The following is a 23,037-nucleotide window of genomic DNA, read 5'->3' as shown; positions in this document are numbered from 1 at the left end:
ATTTGAAGAAATAATACAACTTGAATTAAAGGAACATCATAGAAACCAAATGTTGCATACCAGCTTTCTATTCAACATCAGACCTTTGATTGTACTGGCCAGTCTCACTTTAGGGTAGTTAGAAGCTATATCTTACAAATTATCATGCTGAGGTTACCTGGTCATTCTTGTAGCTACTGGGAAACCAAACCACAATGAGAAGCCTTGCCGCAGGCACACTCTTTGGGGGCTTTCCTCTGCCGGAATACAGAATGAGAACTTGGACAAAATTGACCAGCAATTCTCTAGGGATCACCCTTTCCTATTTACAAACATTTGCATTCTATAGGAATTTTCTTCCACCTCCTGCGCCAAGGGTTTGGGCCCTGCCGTGTCACAAAGGGCACAGAAGCACGCCTTCAAATGACAGACACAGGGATTTGGGGAGGTAGTTCTTTTTCACAAGGCTTTGGAAGTAGACAGATGAGTGGCAGGAAAGATACCATATTTTAGCCAGCTTACTTCCTAGATGTGAAGCCTTGCTGGATGGGAGTGGGAAGGATTTGTGTGGTCTTGAAGGAAAGATGCAAATAGAACATGAAAGCTTTGGCCTTGGTTTTTGCATTATCATTTTAGAGAAAGAAACAAGAAAGAATGATGCTTTCACCAATTTTGTTAACACATAGCTGATCTGAGCCTGAGGTTGCCTCATGGATTAATTTTATAAGCAAATAACGTGGAAGAAGAGGGCCAGGTCTAACTCTCAGCCATTCTCTTTTTCCTCTAAAGAACATTTTAACACAATAGTGTTTTAGGTTCATAACAAAATGGAAAGAAAGATGTTGGATTTTGCCATATTCTCCTTGCCCCCATACTTTCCTTGCCCCCACATATAGGTAAGCTTCTCTATACTATTGTATAGCAGCAAATTGGTGTACTCATCACAGATAAGCCTACAGAGTCATGGTTTACACCGAGATTCTTTTATCTGAGTATTATGCAGCCTATGGATTTGAAGAAATTTATCATGCTGTGTATCTACCCTTGCAATAAACTACAGATTAGTGTTGCCACCCTAAAAACCTGTGCACATCCATATTCTCTTTCATAGAGACTTTGTAGTGGATGAAAATGTTGTGAGTCCAAAAAAACATCTATGGTAAGGTTCTGAATAGTGTTCACAAGGAAGCGGAAAGAAACAGTGAAGAACAGTGAAGTCTTTGTTTAGAGCATTCTCCATGCCAGTCAGTAGCAGGCAATAATACTATCTAACCAGATCCTGCCGAGGTGGGGAATGGGGCCTCCGAGAAGAGACAATTATGGTCAAGGGGCTTGGAAGCCCTGGGTCCTGAATTGATTACTGTGTCCTTATTATTTATAAGGCACAAATCATCCCAAATTTAGAAGTTTCCAGGCATTAACAAGTAACATGAAGTTGAAATAGCTCATTTCTGTGTATGTTATTAAAAAATTAAGGAATAATTAATGCTGAAATCCCCCACTTTTGACTTGGTCCCTTCTTTTTTCCCCCTTCTATAAAGTGGGTACTTCATAAAAACATTTTTGAAATTGTGGATTACAATTTGGAAGTGGACCATGGCAGCAACTTAGCACAGGAAAATAACTAAGGAGAAGGCCACGTCATTGATAAGGATATCAGCTGTAAATGGAAACCCCGTGGTTATCAACTTGATTATCCAAACCACGGACGCTTTGAGGCTCAACTCCTTGAAGTGGGACCCCTGTGTAGGTCAGCAGGGTACCCTAGAACATGTGCTCTGCAGTCATATCTGTTTAAAACATTTTACTACAGCCATGGGCAGGCAGGGCTATCAGGATGAGACAGGCAGGATGAGGGTGGGCAGCTTCAGACAGAGACCCTGGAGCAGAGGCGGGTAAAGCAGGACATACTTTGAATAACTTGCCTATCTGTTGACTGGGGCACTGGTAATTATAGGGGGCTTGTCCTTGAGTAGGCTCTTGTTGGTGTGGGATCTAGCCTGGGGCTTTACCTGGGATTGCTGCCAGGCTGTCCTTTTTAGGCTTTTGATGTGGATGGAGTCTTATGGCTTCCCTGCTCTTTAATCATTCAAGTTTGGGCTATTGTGGGAAGGGGGAATATCTTGGGTGTCAGGTCACTTGTTTAAGTGAGATGCAATTTGATTTTATTAAAATCAAATTTTAATTTAAAGGCCCCTATTTTGTTGTTTGGGGTCAGGTTAGAGATGTAACTCAGACTTAGCTCTGAGTGTTTTCTTCATTGTCTATTCTATGAGATTCAGAGTTAGCTGATGTTGTTAACTTCAGAAATCAATTCCTCTTTCTTGTTGAAGGAACCTCCATCCATATCATATTATATGTGAACACGAAAAGACATGGAAAATAAGGCTGCATAACCTAAATCCAGACACGTTTAGATGACCTACCCCAGAACCTCAGTTTTATCAGAGACATTATCAATAAAATGAAGAAAGAAGTTACATCAATGAGGTAATATACGACAATGAGGTTGGAAATGTGCTCAATTTTTAATGTCTTTTCAATGTGGAATGTTATTCAGTCATTTGGGTTTATCTTTAATTTCCAAATATAACTTCTTTGTCTCATCAAAGACTTTCCTGTAAATTTTGGGGAGAAGCTAGATTCCAGCCAAAGCAAGTAGCACAAAAGGAGTGAAAGTGTTGCTTGTTGACCCCCGAGCCTCATTTTAGGAAGGATGTAACCACAGATTAGCCCAGCTTGGCTAAAATGTCAGGTATCAAGGTCATATAAATGTTCTCTTGATTCATATATGTTTATAATATTTGATGTGTGCAACATAGTCTCAAAAATAGTCATTGTAAAGTCTTTACACTTTTAATTAGTTTATAAAATTCCGTACAATCTTCTCCTTCCCCTAACTCCTCTAACTTCCCCCAGATTTCACCTCCCTCTCTACCCAACTTCATGTCATTATCCTCTTTTAAACCGACCAAAACCAACCTCATATATACCAACACACACACACACACACACACACACACACACACACACACACACACACACTAAAACCACCAACAAAAGAACCTCTCCCCAAAACATAGAGTCTTTTTTATGTTGGTTAACTACTGAACGTGGGGCCTGCTCTGGAATGTGGTTGATATATCCAGTGTTGCTCCACTGAAGAAAACTGATTTTACTTTTCCTAACAGCTATCAATTGAAAGCAGTTTCGTGGTTAGGGGTGAGATTTTGTGCTTACTCGCCCTTTTCTATGCTAGGATCTTCTCTCACTTAAACTCATGTGTATGCTATCACCATCTCTGTGAATTCATCTGTGCACTGCCTAGTTGTGTCTGGAAGATACTGCTTTCTTAGAGTAGTCTATCACCTCTGGGTCTTACAGTCTTTATGCCTTCTCTTCTACATACCAGAGCCTTGAGGGGAGAAGTGTGATAGAGACATTCCATGTAGAATTGAGGCTCTACAGTCTCTTACTCTCTGACTTATGTGTCTCTGTGTTAGTATATACAGCAAGAAGAAAACTTCTCTAGTGAGAGTTGAGTGATGTACTGATCTATGGACAATGTCATATAGGGAATAAGGAGAGGTATAAGTAACAGCGAGGGCCTATTTAAAATCCATATGGAAATTTACCACTGAAAAAGACTTCCTAAAATATATACATATATAAAGAGAATTTAAATGGAATAACCATTATAATAAATGACATAATGTCCCAACCAGACATCTCCCAGTACTAGGAGTTGGTTACATCTTTTTGAGTCATTGGCCAAAATGTTCTCATAGATCCACTCCACTGAAACATTGCTAACACTGCTGGTTACCCTCCACAACCTGATGGTAAGACCCCATATCACATACTTATATTGGTGCTTAACTAGAAGCATCATCCTTACAGTCTAGAGCTGGACTATACTGTGTACACTTCAGGAGGAGAAAAGTCATCATCAATCTCACCCAGCTACAATTCTTATGAGCTACAATAGTCACTTGCCTATAATCTGTACCCACTGATGCAATAGTGGCAGAAATGCTGAGTAGTAATCAAGCAATTTTTGGCTGGTTTTAGGCCTGCTCTGTGAGATAAAAACCAACACCTGACACTGTTAGTAACCTCACGAACCTGAGGCTATTACAGACACATGGACACATAAAATTTGTTCCCTGTCATGTGTATTGACACAGGTTCATTTTTGAAGGTACAGGAGGACCCTGTACCTCGCATGGCAACTAAGAGACTTCAGTAAGGATGGGACAAACTATTGGAGGCCATGGGAAACAGATTTTGGACTACCAAGAATGTGAGGTACCCTCTTTCCCCTCTTCATTTAAAATGCCATTGATTTATTTGAAATTTTCTGAGGGCACTCAGGAAACTAAAATTCTAGGATACTGGGAGATAAGTTCTCTTGTCTGGTACTTACCATAAAGCCAGTTTCTAAGCTAGAGTAACATACCAGTTCACCAACGTGTGAAGCAGAATTTGCAGTCAGGGAGCTTGAGACCTCCTGGTGCACTCAGCAGTTGATAAAATATGCAATGCTGGTCTTAATTTTTGGGCGTATATTGCATGCAGACATTCACAAACACAAAATAAATCACATACACACTTTTATATGCAAAGATGTGCATGAATATAAGAACACATATATTAAGGGTTAAATAAAAGGTTATATAAAAGAGATGTAGAATTTTGATTATCTATGCCAAATAACTAGTTCTCTTTTGTATATGGTAACAAACTTAGGGAGTGATGTGTTTCTTAAAAAAAATCAGAACTGGGAAATCAAGTTTGGGTTATATAATCAATGTTTATGGCTTTAGTCTGGATGGAGGGGCCATATTAGGAATAAAAAAGTCATATTAATTTTAGTTGACATTTTTCACTGTGCACAATGGACATAATCAGCTTGGGCTACAGCTTATTTTGCATGGGACATAAGACACAAAGAAAACTTTTCCTTCATTTCTTTCTTTGGTGGGCACATAAACCCAGGTGATGCTGGGATCAGAAGAGAACTAAGACCGGAGTATGACGCTTTCCTACTGGAAGACTGAGTGGGACACATGGCACTGGCTCCTTTCCTTTGTGTGCTCTCTAATGCTGGAGCTTTAGGCCTTTTTACTCTGTCTGATTCTCCTGAATCATCCCAGCCACACTGCTTCTCTCTCTCCCTATTTTTAATCTGTTGGGTCCATGTTAGTTTATTTTTTCTGGCTCCAATTATTAGAGTCAGTGTATGCATAAAGTACTGAATACACAGTATTATCAGACATTTTGAGTAGATGCAAGACCACCTGGGTGGAACAAAAAAATGAAACAAAGCAAAGAGAGAGGTTAAAATTAACTTTGTTCATATGTGCATATTTAAATGTGTGCATTTTATAAGGTAACAGTTAGAATAATGGATTCCATTTTGACACGTACATAGGGCATTATGTTTTTTCTTAGTTTTTATACTCCTCCATGGGCTTCCTCTAGATGATTCCCTCTCTTCCGCTAATTAGTCCTAACTTTTATTTTATTATTGCACATACTCCTTTATTTTCATTGAGCTCTCCTCTTCCCTCATGATCATCTTCCCTCATGGCACTTGGGGGAGGGGTTGCCCTTCCACATAAGCACAGACACATACCCATATAATTTTACGTCTAGGTTAAAATTTGGACTTTGATGCATTGTTATTGTCTGTGTTACTTCTGATAATACTGTTTCTCTTGTTATTTATATCAATAAATAAAAAATATAAAAACACAACTGGAATTATCTTTTGAACGATTCCTTGATACAAGTGCACAGAGTCTTTTATTGAATAATAAAGAGCTAAGGGTCACAGATTTCGGTACAAGATGGATGATTGGTTTAGATGGCTGGTAAAATGGTTTTCCTCCACTAGATGTTATGATGATAAAGTAAGAGTAGGTACAGAAGGGTGTGTGAGTGGGAAATATTTCTTCTACTACACCTGGAAGGTAATGCCCAAGCCAGCAATTCGGAATGTTCAAAAGTTGGAAGCCTGGAGGTTGTGAGGCATTTGTATATTTAAAAGAATCTTAATTTGAGTTTTATTTTTAAGCTGGGCATGCCCACACATATCTGTAATTCCTGAACATAAGAACTTAAATCAGCCCTCCCCCAATCAACTCCCCATCTCTCATCAGCCCAAAGAGCAGACTGGGTTCCCTGCCCTGTGGGGAGTCCAAGGACCTCCCTCCTCCTTCCAGGTCTAGTAAGGTGAACATCCAAACAGCCTAGGCTCCCACAAAGCCAGTACGTGCAGTAGGATCAAAACCCAGTGCCATGGTTCTTGACTTCTCAGCAGTCAGGAGGGGGAGAGATATGGGAGGCAGTGGCGGGGAAGAGACAGAAATCTTTAATAAATAAATAAATTAAAAAAAACTTCCCTAGTTGACAAACTTAAAAAAAAAAGAACTTAAATCAGGAATACTTGTCTCAAATAAAATAAAACTGGTTTCAATTTAATGAAAAAAATAATGAGAAAATATCAAAGATAATCTTGCAATCTAAAATTAGCATATCCAATAATAAGAGTTAATTTTAAATAGAGGGTTGAATAAAGGTGAGAAAATTTGCAACAAAGAAAAAAAGAAAATGACGGAAATGTAGGAAGGGGAGCTAATTGCTTGATTAGTGAAATGTTATAAAAGTTTTTGCTGATTTTAATCCTAGTAAGAGTAAGTTTGAGATTTATATGCTTCCAGGCAAATGTTTGAGTGAAATATTTTGTTAAATATGAGGAACAAATTGTGTGAGCACTGATAACACACAGTTAAACTAGCATCAGAAACATCCCCCTCTCGGGACTTTGTGAAGAGGCAGCCGAGGTGAGGTAGGAGAAACATGGGATGGAACCCAGACTTGAGGCCTAAAAATTGATGTTTTTATTAGACTGAGAACACAGGAGGAGACAACTGTATGGACAATGTAAATTATTTTCATAGCTGAGTTTTAGGCATGTGTGAGATAGTCAAGTGGAGATGTTCGGGATGTGCTGACATTATATGACTGAGCTAGACATGAAATTGCCAGCTGTCAGTTGTACAAACTGATATAATTTTAGCCACTGTAGATTTATTTCATGTTCATCTCCTGGCCAGTGGTCAATGCAATGGACTGTACACATATAATAAAGATATGATCTGTAAACATGGGTCTATGAGTTGTTCCAGGGCTAGAGGCTGCCAAAACGGCCAAAAAAGCAAAAACAAAAAACAAAAAAAAAACCCAAAAAACCAAAAACACCCATTTGTATTACATAACAATGCAACAGTAGACATAATTGTGACTGATTTCAGCAAAGCTTAGGAATTTTTAACAGTAGACTGTGTACACAAGGCAAGCTCGTTATAAGTTTAGTAGACTTGTGTTGGCGGAGTCTGCTCATTCGTTGCCCGGCTGCCCAGACCCAAAATAATCATAGAGAAGCTAGATTTGTAATACTGTCTGGCCACTAGATTAAGTGTATTACTAGCCAACTCTTATATCTTAAAGTAACCTATTTCTATTATTTTATATTTTACCACGAGGCTCATGCCAAGGTTCCAGCAGGCAGCTTGCATCTTTCTCTTCTGGTGACTAAATGGGCTTTTACTGACTCAGACTACTTTCTCCCAGCATTCAGTTTTTTATTTTTTGTTTGCCTAGCTCTATTCTGTCCTATCACAGGCCAAAGCAGATTCTTTATTCATTGACTAATAAAAGAACACATATACAGAGGGACTTTCCACGCCATTTCCCTTTTTCCCTGTTCAAATAAAAAGGAAGGTTTTAACTTTAACATAGTAAAATTGAATATAGTAAAACAGGCATCAAGGAAGAATTATAGTTACAATATTTACATCTACTTTATCTTTTAGCATAACTAAGGAAAACTATAATTATAATGATCTATTCTTCAACTCCATCAAAGACTCAAGAAGGATACAATATTATCTAAGTAAACAGGAAGTGCATTGTAAGCAACTTCCAAAACTCTATAATTGACAGAGACATCTCACTACCTGAACAGTCACTCAAAGTTCTTCTGTAACACTGGGGCACCTGTCTTCAGCCTACAGGCCCATAGTATCCAACAGGCTTTTCCATGAAACAGGACATTTCAAAGACAGTTCTACCTATATCGACAGTTTGTCAGTCACTTTCTTGTGTTTCCTGACAGACTCTTTCATGAAGCAGGAACTGCTGAAGGACCATCCTGTCTTTTGGAATGTTCAACAGTCATTTTTCTGTGGTTCCTGCATGTCCAGTTTATACATAATAATACCAAACACTCTAGGCTAGAACAATTTCTTGCCCAAATGGCTAGCAAACTCCATAAGGAGCCTCTTTGATACCCATCTTCTTCTTGAAGTATATTGGTGCTGCCAGGAGCAGATGTGTCTTATTGTCACAAAAAGTCCTAAGTTTGTTTTTTTTTTTTTAAATTGAATGCTATACTCTGTTGGCCTTTTAAAGGTGTGAAGGGTAACTATCCATGTGACATACATCTCTATACATCTAGAAAAACCTAACTAACACGACTACAAGTTTGACTATTATAGATGACTATCTATTAACTGTATTTTAAACTATACATTACATTTTAAAATGAGCTGCAAAGCACAATAACTTAATCAAAAACAGAAATATATATATATAAGAAAATTGACTTTAAATTTGTATAAATAAACTAAAATCCATACCAATGCAAATTTCTATATCATATCCCCCTTTAATGTAAACAAACATTTATCAACAATATTTGGGAAATTGGGTATAGTTTTCTCCAAATTTTTTTTTTTTTGGTTTTTTCGAGACAGGGTTTCTCTGTGGCTTTGGAGCCTGTCCTGGAACTAGCTCTGTAGACCAGGCTGGTCTCGAACTCACAGAGATCCGCCTACCTCTTCCTCCGGAGTGCTGGGATTAAAGGCGTGCGCCACCATCGCCCGGCCATTTTTTTTTTGTCCAAATTTTTTTCTGCTTTTTGTTGGGTGCAGTATTTTCTTTTTGGGTGTTCACAGAGACCTTTTGGGTGGTTTTAGCCATCAAACCACATTATCATGGAAAGAATTTATAGGTTCCCATCCTCTGTGAAAACAAAAGCAGAAACTCTTTTCCTAAGCAAGTTATCCTTAGACCCAAATTTTAAAGTCAAGATATCATATATATCTTAGCAGTCCCTAGAATCAAATGTCTCTCTGAACTCAAAATATTCAAAGAAAACACAATAATATGCATAATACAGAATCTCTGTGTATATTAGATCTTTACATGGCTTATTTTTCTTTACTTTTTAATATATAACTGTCTATACTCTGTCTCTTTAAAGAACTTGTTTTATTTTTTAAAACTACTTTTTTAATTGTCTATAATCTTTTTTTCATCTCTCGTAAGCCTGTGTACATTTATTCAACACCATGACCCATTTAGAGGTCTTTTCATCTGAGTTTGTCTTTATTGCATATCTGTAATTATTTTCTGACCAGCTTCCCCTTTTTTTCCTTTTAAATGCTAAGTGGGCATGGCTAGGACCAACTCTGTAGCTCTGCCTGTTGGCTCTGTCCAGTCCAACATGGCAGAGTCATGTTCACTGCCTCTGAGAGCCATGCACATTGCCCCAGCTCTATGTCGCAGTGGGTCTGTGTCAACATTAAGCAGTTTGCAACATGTTACACACAGACCCCATTAAAGTGCTCAGCCTCCTGAAAGGGCCAGAGCTATTTGTGCAACTAGCACAACCAGGAAGCTGCCTTTTTGAAGCCACACTTTTTTTTCTGCTACCACTAAATCAGGAAGAGCTCTCTTGAAGGATCCATGGCACCCCTGCATACCACCAGCAAACAGAGCCCACGTGGGAAAAAATATCTCTCAGGTTTTATGTGAATTTAGCTGGCACATGTTGGTGCTCCAGTCTGTTGGTGGAGTCTGCATGTTCATTTCCTGGCTACCCAAACCTGAAACAATCACAAACATGAAACTATACTATTTGTAATACTGTTTGGCCAATTGCTTAAGCATATTGTCAGTTAGCTCCTATATCTGAAATTAAGCTATTTCTATTATTTTATGTTTTGCCATGAGGCTCATGACCAACTGGCAAGGTTCCAATTGGCATCTTGTGTCTTTCTTCTCTGGCAGCTACATCGTGTCTCACTGACTCAGACAGCTTTCTTTCTTTTTTTTTTGTAATTTTTTATTTTAATTAATTAATTAAAAATTTCCACCTCCTTCCCTCCTCCCATTTCCCTCCCACTCCTCCCACTCCCTCTCCCCCTCCCTCACCAGTCCTTAGAGCAGTCAGGGTTTCCTGCCCTGTGGGAAGTCTAAGGTCCTCCCCTCTCCATCCAGGTCTAGGAAGGTGAGCATCCAAACAGATTAGTCTCCCACAAGGCCAGTCCATGCAGTAGAATAATCAAACTGAGGTCTGAAATCAACAAAATAGAAACACAGAAAACAGTCCAAAGAATCAATGAAACAAAGAGCTGGTTCTTTGAGAGATCAACAAGATTGACAAACCTTTATCCAAACTAATCAAAAGGCAGAGAGAGAACATGCAAATTAACAAGATCAGAAATGAAAAGGGAGACATAACAACAGACACTGAGGAAATTCAGAGAATCATTAGGTCTTACTACAAAAGCTTATATGCCACAAAGTTGGAAAATGTAAAAGAAATGGACTTGTTTTTAGATAAGTACCATTTACCCAAATCAGACTACTTTCTCCAAGCATTCAGTTTAGTTTTCCTGCCTATCTCTATTCTGCCCTATTAAAGGCCAAAGCAGCTTCTTTATTTATTAACCCAATAAAAGCAACGAGTATACAGGATTTCTCACACCAGATTTGTCTTCTTACTGTGAACCAAGATGCTGAGAAAAAAGCCATACCCCTGTTAAACATTCTTTCTAGAAAGTCAATTGATGGATTATGCAGAGTTAAAATCTTATAGGTGGGAAGGCAAGACTATCTTTGACTCTAACTATGGCCTACCATTGCGTGTAACCTAGCATGCTTGTGCCTTTTGGGTAAATATTTTCAGAATTTACAGTCTTCTACTTTCTATTATTCTGAAGACTAAGAATGTCATCAGATAGCATCTGAGGTCTTCAGCGTAGATTTCTTTGTTTCATTGTATCCTGCTGCCTTACTTTCCTGTTGCTGTGAAAAAAAATACCATAACCAAGATGGAATTATTCTAGGTAATCACATGGGATTAAGAATTGAGAATGATAAGGCTGAAGAACTGAAGAACTTCCCTATGTACTGATGGGAAGGGACAAAACCATGAAACATATATAACTTTATGAGGTAGATAAAGCAGCTTTTGTTTATTTTATTTACAGAAGAGGGAAACTCAGGCTAAAAATATTTGGACTTTCCCAGGCCATACAACTTTGTGTTTGGGTCTAGGCTGGCTCCTTGAACTACAGCACATTAATTCTAGAGTAAAACTGGCCCTAAGAAAACACTCCCCTATCAGAAGCTTTAAAAATTCTGGGAAATTTTACAGAAAGTTTTTTGTGGCTTTCTGTCCAGCAGAGAAGTTTAAAAATAGTAAAGAGCCTGTACCATCCTGCAATTAGGGTTTTTGAGACATTTCTATTCAACAGAAAGTCTGTTGCTTTCTACTGATTAGCAAGTCTTCATGCTTAGATTTACTAAGAAATGAACCATTTGATATCTCTACCAATGCCAAAAGTTACTTTCCTCTAGTAATTTGTCTTTATATGGTGGCATGGTATCTCCTTGTATATTCTGCTCTAACACAACCTTGGACCACGATGTTCCTTTTAACACACCTGGAAAGCACATATTTTATACTGCCAGTGCTAGTATAATTTGCTTTTTTAAATATAGCACATATATTTCTGAGATGAATGTCACTTAAAAATGGATTCCTATTTTAAGAGCTCCAAACTGTGGGCTATGATGAAACTGGTGCTGGGCAACTTCAGAAGCCTTTTCGTAGCTCTTTTTGTTACTTTCCTTTTGCCAATCCTTAGAAATCTCGAAAGGGTCTTTCTGATGCATAAAAACCTTGGTACTGGAAGTCACTTTCAACACGGGTGCACCACAAGGCATAATTGTCAGGACAGGGGTGAGATGTGCAAGTTTCAAATCATAAAGAAACTGTGAAGTCAGGTGTGTATACTCTGAATTATTTAGCTTTAAAAACCAACTCATCCTGTAGTCTTTTACTTATAGAAAACCCCAAAGAAACGTTGTTAGTATTTGAAAAAAAAAATGTATCCCTGACTTCACCATTTTTGAATCTGGGCTTTTGTTGAGTATATTATTTTCTTTGTAACTTAGTAAATATTGATGATTAATATATTCATCCATCCTTGTAGTTAATATTGTGCATGCACGGTAAACAGTATTTGAACATATGATTTTGACTTACAAAAGCTTGTAACATAGCTGGAGCTATGGTAATTGATACCCTGGATTTCCAGTTAAAAGAAAGATAAATATTTAAGAACAAAGAAATGCTAATTACCCTGATTTTATCTCCATAGGTTGTTTACATTAATCAAATTACAACACTTTGTCTTATAAGTACATAGAGTTGCAAACTTCAATAGAAATATAAATCTCACATTTATTTAAAAGCTAAATGAAAATTAGAATTTGACCAAAAGATATATAGTGGAATAAGGACCTTATGTAGTATTAATCCAAAGCTGCTTACTAAATATTGATATCCAATCCTAAAATCTATCCATTATGGTGTTTATTTCTCCATTTACAGATGACATCACTGTGATCTAAACAGTTAAAACTTACCCAGGAAATGAAAGCGGTGATTAGAATATGGGTATTTGCTGCAAAGCCTTCCAGGATAGCCATTGACATTTGCCTTCTCCAATACATCTCTACTTCAAAAAACTGATTGAGTTCTTATTTGTTTATTTCTTCATTCTTTAAGAATTTCATGCATGTATATAATGTGTTTTGATCATATTAAACCTTATTGTCCCTCCAACTCCTCCCTGACTCCTTCCCCGACCCCTCTCCTGACTTCATGTTCTCTGTTTGTAGCTCACTGAGTCCAGCCAGGCTTGCCTCTATGTGCACAAGATTAGGGTTATCCACTGGAACGTGGGCAACCTTGCAGTAGCCACATTCCTTAATGGGATGGATTCTCCCTACCCCTGGCAGCCTTCAACTACCAAAGCTCTTTAGCTGGGGTGGGGGTTGGTGCTCCATGAGCTCCTCCCATCTCTGGGGAATGTTGATTGCTTCCTTCTTGTGACAGCCACAAATTCTGAGAGTCTATGCATACAACAACCCTAATACGACCAGAAAACATTGTTTAGCAGCAATCCTCCCCTATCCTTGTCTCTTACAATCTTTGTACTTCCTTACCTACAATGTTTTCTGAGCCATAAAGGGAGAGTTATTGTAAGGGGATACTGCTTGTTCATTTCCTGGCTGCCCAAGTCACTTAGGAAATCACAAAGAAACTATATTCATTACAGCACTGTGTAGCTTATTAGCACAGCTTTCTTATTAACTAACTCTTACATCTTAAATGAATCCATTTCTATTAACTTATGTGTCACCATGAGGCTGTGGCTTACTGGTAAGGATCTGGAAAAGCTACATAGTATCTCTCTGACTCTGCCTTCTTTTCTTCTCTATCACTGCTTGGAATTCCTGCCTTGCTCTATTCTGCCCAGCCATAGGCCCCAAGCATCTTCTTTATTAGCCAATGGCAATAAAACATATTCAAAACATACAGAGGAATATCTCACATCAGGGTACAGATGTCTCATTTAGGGATGGGTAGTTTATATTTGTACATTCCCTGTAGTCTGACCAGCTATGAGTCACTGTAATCACCATGTACTGTAATCACCATCTACTGTACAAAGAAGTTTCTTTCATGAGATATGAGGACTGCTCTAATAGAGCTGACCAGTTTGAAGGCAGCTTGATACTATGTCCCTTTATTAAAATGGTAGCAGGAGAGTCCCCCTTAGTGCCAATAAACTTCCCAGTATGGGGTCTTGGCCAGGTTTATACTGTCAGGACTGAGTTCCAGCCTGTGTAGTAGGTTGCAAACCGAACCAGAAAGAGTTTGGTTATCTCGTAACATTCATGTCCCATTGCGTCAATAGGCGTATCTTTTCAGATTGGTTATTATTTGTAGCATGTAGGATTTAGAGGTGGGTGGGACTGCTGATGATTTTCACTTATCAGTAGCTTGTACAGCATCTTCTGGCACTTTAAAACTTAGCTGCTAGGGAGAAAGCTGCCAGCCTGATTTCTTCATGTCCTCTATGACACAAGTATGTGACATTTTCAGTATTAACAAATAACCATCAAGTTATGGGGGATAAACAACAACAATGTCAATAGTAGCCTGTTTTGTTTTGGGGTAGTCTATGGGACACCCTCTGATATCTTGGAGGCTAGTATCCTACACTGGACATTTTATCTGATGTGATGTCAGAGAGAAGCATTGTTCCTCTATATGAGGTAACTCCATTTAAACACATCACACACACACACACACATTTATTTAAGGAAGCTTCTAAAATAGTAAGTTTCCACATCAATTTTTCAGACATCCTTGTTTTTTTCTATTCCTTTCCTGCTCCCTTTTCTGTTCTGTTCTCCTAGACACCTTTCCATTACCGCACTCCCATTATCCCATTTTTTCTTTTATTCCGTCTTTTCTCTCTTAAAATTTCCTCATGGCCCTTTCCTAGTTTTCTGACTTTTACAAGTGCTTCAAGTTAATCACACACATCTAAAGATTCAAAGCATGATTCACATTTGAGAGAGAACATGTGGTGTTTGTATTTAGGGTCTGGTTTCCCTTATTCAGAATGCTTTTCCCTAGATCCTTCCATTCACATGAAAACTCCATAGTCTTTGAGAGTTTTATACATGTATATAAACTTCTAATTACTCTCCTCTCTCACCCCTTTCTCTTCCCCATGCAGACAACTCTCCCCGGCCTACCTGTCCCCTTCCCATGTGCATGTCTTCTTGTTTTGTTTTTTGGTCCAGTGATTTTAACCAGGGATGTTGTGTGACCACAGTATGAACTATCCATTAAAGCCATAGTTTCTGTCTGTGTAATGTGTGTTTCTTTTCCCCACACTTAGTTCAGCCTGTGGTTTCTGTAATCCCTTCTAATATATGTCTTAATATTTTCTCCCAAACGCCTTTACTAAGAGCCTTTTAAAATTTCACTGTTCAAATTAAAAATTTAATATGTGGTATTTATAATTTTTGAGGTTATATTAAATGTAACATTATATATTTATTATTATATATAATTAATAATTATAATATTATAACTTAATTTATATATTTGATTGGTAATGATCAAATCAACATGGTTGGCCTTTTAATTTTTTCTAACACCATCGTTTGTGTGTTGGGTCTTTGTGTATATTGGATTTTTTTTATATGCTCATGGATTTACTTTGAATACCTGGGAGTTGAGTCTAAGTTCCGTTTTCTCTCTCTTTGTGACTGCATTTATTGTAGCTTCTGGAATTGAGGATTTAGTCAATTCTAACAGTTAACATTTCTGCTCTAGCTTTATTCTTCTCTCATGACCGTGATTGCAGCAAATACCATGGCTTCTCCACCACAACAAATGGCATTCTAAACCAAAAAGCTGGGCATCTTTGGCTCACAGACCTGTTCTTGTGCCGAGCAGGGCAACAATCGAATCTACATAATATTATTATAACAAACTCTCTGAAGTAATATATGTAAAGGACTCACTATAGTTCCCACCCAACACACAGTCAGCTTATAAAATAAATGAATTCTATTGTTAGTGTTCTTGAATCCATCAGATAATTTTATCTTTTTATTTTATACATGCATCACAACTATGATGCATAGACTGGTGCTTTAAGGAGTGGAAGACAACAAAAGTAAACAGAATCTGGGAAAGCAACAGTAACTGACATACAGTTTCTCATAATTTTTTATCTGGAGCCAAAGCAGACTTCTTGCTATCTTTACACTCTGGGAAGTTCAGTGGCTTAGGAAACCTTCTGTGATCACCCTTGTTGTGTGGGGATTTATATTCTTGAGGTGACTTCCTTAGACTAGAAGTTAATGCATATGCTTCAGAGATGTTGGGTTACCTTTCCATGCATCATATAGATAATGACAAAACAGAATGTAATAGAAAAATAGAAGTAAATAAGGATGCATTGTACAGTAATCTCTGTTCTTGAAAGAAGAGCGATCTGCAACAAAAGGGATGGTTAAGAATAGTTCTTCCTACACTGCTTTCTGCTTGGGCTTCATCTGCTCCTTAGGGAATATGACTTTAGTGAGTCCCCTGTTGAGCGGATTTGGAGACATAGTTCCCATGGCAACAGACTTCAAAGTGACATAAATCCAGAAGCACTTTGCTTGCTGGTTCTGTCATCCCAAGAAGAATCCTCTGCGGTACCAGAAGAAATGTCAACTTTTAATGAAGTCTGAGTGGGTTGTCTGTACTCCAAGGAATCCTTTCCTATGGGGCTCATTTCTGACTCATAATAATAGTTTATTTTCTTTAATTGTGAGTTAACAACAATGAGACTGAGAGCAGAATTGGGATTTATTGCAATTACCAGGGCAGTGACATATTTCTAAGTGTAAGGTTTACACTCCAGGTCTCTTGTTACTAAGAGCTTACTGAAAGAAATTTCATTGAAACAATTTAAAAGTATTTGTTTTTCCTGCATGTATGCATGTGCACCATGGACATGCCTGGTGCTGATGGAGATAAGAAGAGAGTATTAAATTCCTTGGGACTATAGTGACATATGCTTGTGAGCTATTATGTGTGTGCTGGAAATCGAACTCCAGGCTTTTGTCAGGGCAGTCAGTACTCTTAACCACTGAAGCATCTCTCCAATCTGTCCTGAATGTATATCACAGTGAGCAATGATATACATACAAACATCATCCATCACTCATACCTAACACCCATGACTGAAACAAGAGTTTCAACTAGCTTGGTAAATGGAGTACAAGCACCTGTACTAGGCAAAAATGACTAGAACAGGGTGTGGAATGCGAATGACTTCCAACAAGCCTTAAGATTACTGGGAGCCAGGCTGACCTAGGTGTTTTTCTGAGGCCTAAATGTATGGAGAAAGAACTTAGTTTCCTGTCTAAAATTAGAAACATGTTTGGAAAACCTGGTAATGGCCTAAGGCCAGGGCCTTTGGGAAACTGAGGTTTTGGATCATGGGAGCTTGACTTTCCTTAGCCCTTTGCAGGTTATCAGTCCTAAGGTTGTTGTGCACCTGGTCGGTAGTGCATGTGTGATATCCTGTGTTCTCTGTGTGCAACATTTCCCCCTGCAAACTGCATATAAGATACTGTACTTCTTATTAAATGTGGCTGCATCAGCTCGTACAAAACTTCCCGATCTCAAATTTTCCTGTCTTATTCTTCTCTTTAAATCTTGTTCCCTATGTTTCCCTCTCAGGAACGTATCAGTGACGGATGACCTGCTGGTCCAGGTCAAGTAAGAATGTGTTGATAGGTTTGTGAGAACCTTTTAGAGAACGGATATGGACAGAGGGTGGAAGGCAGAGCACACACTTAACCTGTGAGGGCTTGAAGAACTTTTGTTGAACCTAGAAGTAGATACATGAAAAAGAAGTCGTGAGGCTAGAAGGGAGATCTTACTTGATTTCATGATTTAGGATTTGTGGTATGGTTGAACATGGAGTTTTGGGAAATATGGTCCTGATGGTGGGGTAGGAAACAAGGAGAAGATAAAACAGTGAAGGACCATGATACTGTCTGAGGATTCAGCTATATGGGAGAGATGAGTTTAGCTGAAGATTTTTTCTTTTCATCCTTTTTTCATTCTTTGATAATTTCATAAGTATATCCTGAGCTTTTACTCCTTCCCTCATCCCTCTTCTCTGCTGAAACGTTTCTTCTTCCCAGAAACCCGCATCCTAATTTGATGTCCTTGTATTGACCCATTGAGTTGAATTATGGTTGCTTGAATGAGTGGAAGGTTATTTACTGGATAAAGCATTGAAGAAACAAACACTGCTTCAAAGCTCCTCAGATATCCCTCATTTTTCCTTTTTTCTCCTCAGCTCCCGATTACCTCTTTCAAGCCACATAACTTTCAGCAAGACTTATTCTCTCTCATTCCACCCCTAAATTATATACATTTTATTTTTGTTTCTGCATATATTTAGAACATTTAGCAGGAACATTTATCCATGCACCAGCCACTATGCTGAGCTCTTCCATTTTCTTGATCTAATTTGGCTCTCACAACACCTACAGTTATCACCTTTATCCCATTTTGCAGATGGGGAGATTGAAAATCAGTCATTACATCATTATGGAACATCTGTACCAGCGAGTCATATTTTACATTTATTCCTAATGGTAAAAATTAACGAGTTTACTTGACTTCCATCAGTTCATGGAGGGATACGCTATTACAATGAACAGAATGACTCAACGACAGTAATAATCATGAGCGGAGGGGTTGGATGCTTGGTGATTAAGTGCATAGAACTTTCTGAGTTAGTCTCCATTAGCAAACTGATAACGATTTGATGAGTTCCTGCAGCACTCTGATGTTTGAGAGGTTATGCTCAAGATACAGTTTCTAGAATATGAAATTCTGATAAATGCAGCTGCTCCTATTTGATTTTGTGTCATGGGATCAAACTGCTCTGGGTGAGGTAGTAGTTTTCCAACTCAGATATGGAATCTAATACTTTGTTGAGAATGGCTTCCATACCATTGTAAGAACATCTTAGCTGGGGTTTCCACAAAAATATATGCTGGAGACAGAAAGGTATGGTGTAGGTAGTTTATTTTTTCGAAAAGATCCGGGGTAAAATGAGTGAAAGGGGAGAGGAGGGAAAGTCAATGCAAATATATGGTCTTTGTTACCTTAATGGGAATCTTTGAGATACTAAAAAATGTGTGGATCATTAGGAAAACAGAAGGACATTTAACTTTCCTTGGTATTTGGCAATAACTACAAGGCCATGTTTGCATAAACATCTGAATGACTGATGTGTTATTATATACATTTCATTTTGTAGCTACCGAGACCCATGGCAGAAAGTGGTACAGTCAAGAAACAATGTTCTTTGTTAATACCTGGACATAGTTGTTGCCATAGCAATTATAAACCACTCAACCAAAAATGATAGGTTGAGTAAGAGGAGAGGGGGGAACACATAGGTCCAGTGCAGAGCAATGTGTGATGGGGCCTGAACCCAGGACTTGGTACAATGTTCAAAGTAGAGGGTAGAGGGACCACAGCTATTAGGCAGGGTCAACATCATAAAATTATAATATTCCAAAAAATGTATAGAAACATATTCTGTTTCACTTACCAAGAACTTGTTCTAAAAGTTCCAAATTTCTTATCTTATTGCTGGGTTACTCAATTAATAAATTATATATGAATTAAAAGTTACAAACACCTGAAGTGCTTTCCATCAAATCACGGATATTGAATACACAATTAAATTAACTGATCTCCCTCAGCATAATCTAACAAGCTCACTCCATTGCTCAGTATGGTCCATGGAGTCACACCTTCTCTATTGTTATTGTGGTATTCAAGTATCTCCCCTGCATGACCCTGGGATGCTATTTCAAGTCTGATGCCTAACTCTGTGCCTAACTTTAAAGGTCATTTAGACTTCTAAGTCCATGGAACTGCAGAGGTTAGAGATCCATATTTTAATTTTTTTCTGAAAATATAGAATTCGGTTAGGGATCCCTGGCTAACTGCCCAGACTAACAGCCAACAAGTGGAGAATTCGAAGAGAAATGTTGATTACAAACTCTCACCCCTGAAGATTCTCAGTTATTATGTTTGCACTGGAGGAACAGGATACACATTTTAAATGAAAAATGTAATTGTCTAATTGTGCAGCTAGGGTAAAATGATATTTTAAAATGCTGCTTTAAATTGATGAGGTCGTAAGAGTGAGATTGGACTGCTATTAAACTCAAACGAGGCTCAGAGAGCCTTGGGCACTGAGGAGGTAAATTCTGTCATAGGAGAGAAATTAGGGAAAGAGCAAAGGAAGAGAGCCAGGACAGTGAATGTCTGACAGAGGGGAGGGAGCCAAGCCACAGCACTCTCTCTGGCGAGGTAAGCAATTTTGGCAAAACTCTTAATAACTAATGGCGATACTCACTAATACCAAGCTCAATTCTGAAAGATGCAAGCTGGCTTCTGCCATGGCTTGGTGTTCTCCAGCTCCCTTGAGGAACTGAAAAGTAAGCAGTCTGTTGAACACCGTCATCTGAACCAGCACAGCTCTATATTTTAACCCTTTCTGAACCTTATCATATATCTAATCAGATATCAAATCATAATGGCCAAGATATGTCAGATTTTGAAATAAAGGATTTTACTTCGTATAGTTCATTATTTCCCATTGGGAGATATGAAAAGTAATTTTGACACTACACTTAGAGAAAGGTGGACCTAGGTTTAATGTGGTTCCCATAGCTTAATATCTGGAAAATTAGTTTATATCTAAAGTCAGGTTGATAAATGCAGCTCATATGATTCAAGGGTGAAGAAAAATGCACCACTGTGTGTGTGCACACGTGTTTGCAGACACAGGCACGCACCCCCCCCCCAATGGTATTAGATTCTATCATGATGGGTTAGAATAAAATGCTGATTAAAACGGGTTTTTAATATGCTCTAAATAGTGTGTAGTGAACTTTTTTCTGTCCTTTACATAGTAATGAATAGATGTTAAATGAACACTCCCCTGCACCCCGCACACAAACACACATAATTTGACAAAGGGTCTTCTTCCATACTGGCTTCAAACTCACTAGGTTGATGGGCAAAACATTGGATTCCCTTTCCCACTCCCCCCCTTCATCCTGCCTCATACTTCCCAGCTGTAGGATTACAGACAAGCACAATAAGCCTGGTTTTTGTTGAACTGGGTATTAAATCCAGAGGGCTTTGTGTATGTGAGGCAAACACTTATCAACTAAGTTGAATTCTCAGTTCTTCAACAAATATTTTTGTTACCAAAAGTGCATTCAATTATTATCAAAAGTATAAGCAAATTGTTCTTCTTTTTAAAAAGTTAATATCCATCAGAACCCACCCCCCCACAAAAGTTAATATCCAGTGTTGTGCTGTGAATCCCCAGGGAATCTCAGGCTCCCTGCATTAATCAGGTCCCAGGTCTCCAAACCCAGAATACAACGGCTCCGCTTCCATGAAAGCCTAAGAAGAACCTTAGGGAAGAGCTCTTTGCAGATGTTGTTCCCAAACAGTGAGTTCTGGCATGCCCACTTGCAGAGGAAGTGGAGGTGTCTGTTTTTAGCCTGTCTTTGAGTTAGCCCTGCAGCCTCCCTGAGCCAGGAGGAAAAGAGCTAGCTAGCAAAAGGCACGGTCCAGCTTCACTGGAGCTGAAGGAGGGTGAGTGATTGGATCTGAGTGAAGCTTTGAATGATTTCTAAAACTGAGAAAAACTCCATCGCCCCTCTGCTCTGGCCAGGAGAACCATTGGCTGGATACCTCGGAAAAAGGCTGGCTTCAGCCTCTGAGAGCTCTTCCCAGAGACTGGCACACCTTTCTAAACTTGAACAGAAGAAGCTGGACTTAGAGGGGGCACAACAGCACCACCGAGTTAAAGACCAGAGAGTCCCCTGTACCGGTACTCTGGGGTCCTTTCTAGCCTCACCGGCCCTTGTGTTTTTCTTGAGGCACCGTAGTGTGGGACTGCTACTGCACAGGGACCAGAAACCAGACTCTGCAGAAGTTCAGAATCTGTGCTTATGTAATTCTCTAGACCCCAGGAGGTGACAGGGAGGGCAGCAGTGTTCTCTGTCTCCCCCTACAATGACCCCTTTCTCTTGTTTCTGTCTCAGCAGGAGGTCTTGAGGATGGCAACTGAGAATGCCTCCTTGCCAGAGTTCATCCTTGCAGGCCTGACAGATCAGCCAGGACTCCGCCTGCCCCTCTTCTTCCTGTTTCTAGGTTTCTACATGGTCACCGTAGTGGGGAACCTGGGCTTGATCACTCTGATAGGGCTGAACTCTCATTTACACACCCCGATGTACTTTTTCCTCTTCAACTTGTCTTTCATAGATTTCTGCTATTCCACTGTTATCACCCCCAAAATGCTGGTGAGTTTTGTCTCGAAGAAAAACATCATCTCCTACCCTGGGTGTATGACTCAGCTCTTTTTCTTTCTTTTCTTTGTTGTCTCGGAGTCCTTCATCCTGTCAGCCATGGCATATGACAGGTATGTCGCCATCTGTAATCCTCTGATGTACACCGTGACCATGTCTCCCCCAGTGTGCTTACTCCTTTTGCTAGGTGTATATGTGATGGGATTTTCTGGAGCCATGGCCCACACAGCATTCATGGTGAGACTGACCTTCTGTGCTGACAGCCTTATCAACCACTACATGTGTGACATCCTTCCTCTTCTGGAACGCTCTTGCACCAGCACCTATGTGAATGAGCTAGTAGTTTTCATTGTTGTGGGCATTGATATTGGGGTACCCACAATCACCATCTTCATTTCGTATGCCCTCATCCTCTCTAGTATCCTCCGCATCAGCTCCACAGAGGGCAGGTCTAAAGCCTTCAGCACCTGCAGCTCCCACATCATTGCAGTTTCTCTTTTTTTTGGGTCAGGAGCATTCATGTATCTCAAACCTTCTTCCCTTTTGCCTATGAACCAGGGGAAAGTGTCCTCCTTGTTTTACACCATAGTGGTACCCATGCTCAATCCATTAATCTATAGCTTGAGGAATAAGGATGTCAAAGTTGCTCTGAAAAAGACATTGAAGAAAAGTTCGTTTTCCTAAGAAAGGGAAAATATTTTGAAGAGTCATTCCTTTCCCCTTTCATATCTGATTGGGTCACCATGCGTTACGCACAGGAAAATTTCATTCTTTCCTGGATGAATGAGTTCGTCTTTTCCATTTGAGAGGTTCATTAGAAGATTCTTAAAGCTGCAGAGTGCTTTAAGAGGGTCACACAAATCAATTCTTCTTATTATGAGAGCGGATGCAGATTTATGTCCCTTC

General features: G+C 39.0%; 1 protein-coding gene across 2 annotated transcripts; it reads left to right on the top strand.

Moving 5' to 3' along the window:
- The first annotated feature begins 16,125 nt into the window (after positions 1-16,125).
- LOC142847203 (olfactory receptor 8B8) lies at positions 16,126-22,815 on the top strand. Of its 2 annotated transcripts, XM_075967929.1 has the most exons (2): positions 16,126-16,140; positions 21,895-22,815. In XM_075967929.1, exons 1-2 carry the CDS (start codon positions 16,126-16,128, stop codon positions 22,813-22,815), a joined length of 936 nt encoding a protein of 311 aa, XP_075824044.1. The 2 variants fall into 2 exon arrangements, with proteins under 2 accessions (XP_075824044.1, XP_075824045.1); XM_075967930.1 differs by lacking the exon at positions 16,126-16,140 and having other exon boundaries at positions 21,865-22,815.
- Positions 22,816-23,037: the final 222 nt, after the last annotated feature.

Source organism: Microtus pennsylvanicus, chromosome 3 (assembly GCF_037038515.1).
Source record: "Microtus pennsylvanicus isolate mMicPen1 chromosome 3, mMicPen1.hap1, whole genome shotgun sequence".
NCBI lineage: Eukaryota > Metazoa > Chordata > Mammalia > Rodentia > Cricetidae > Microtus > Microtus pennsylvanicus.
This window is presented reverse-complemented; position numbering and strand designations above follow the sequence as displayed.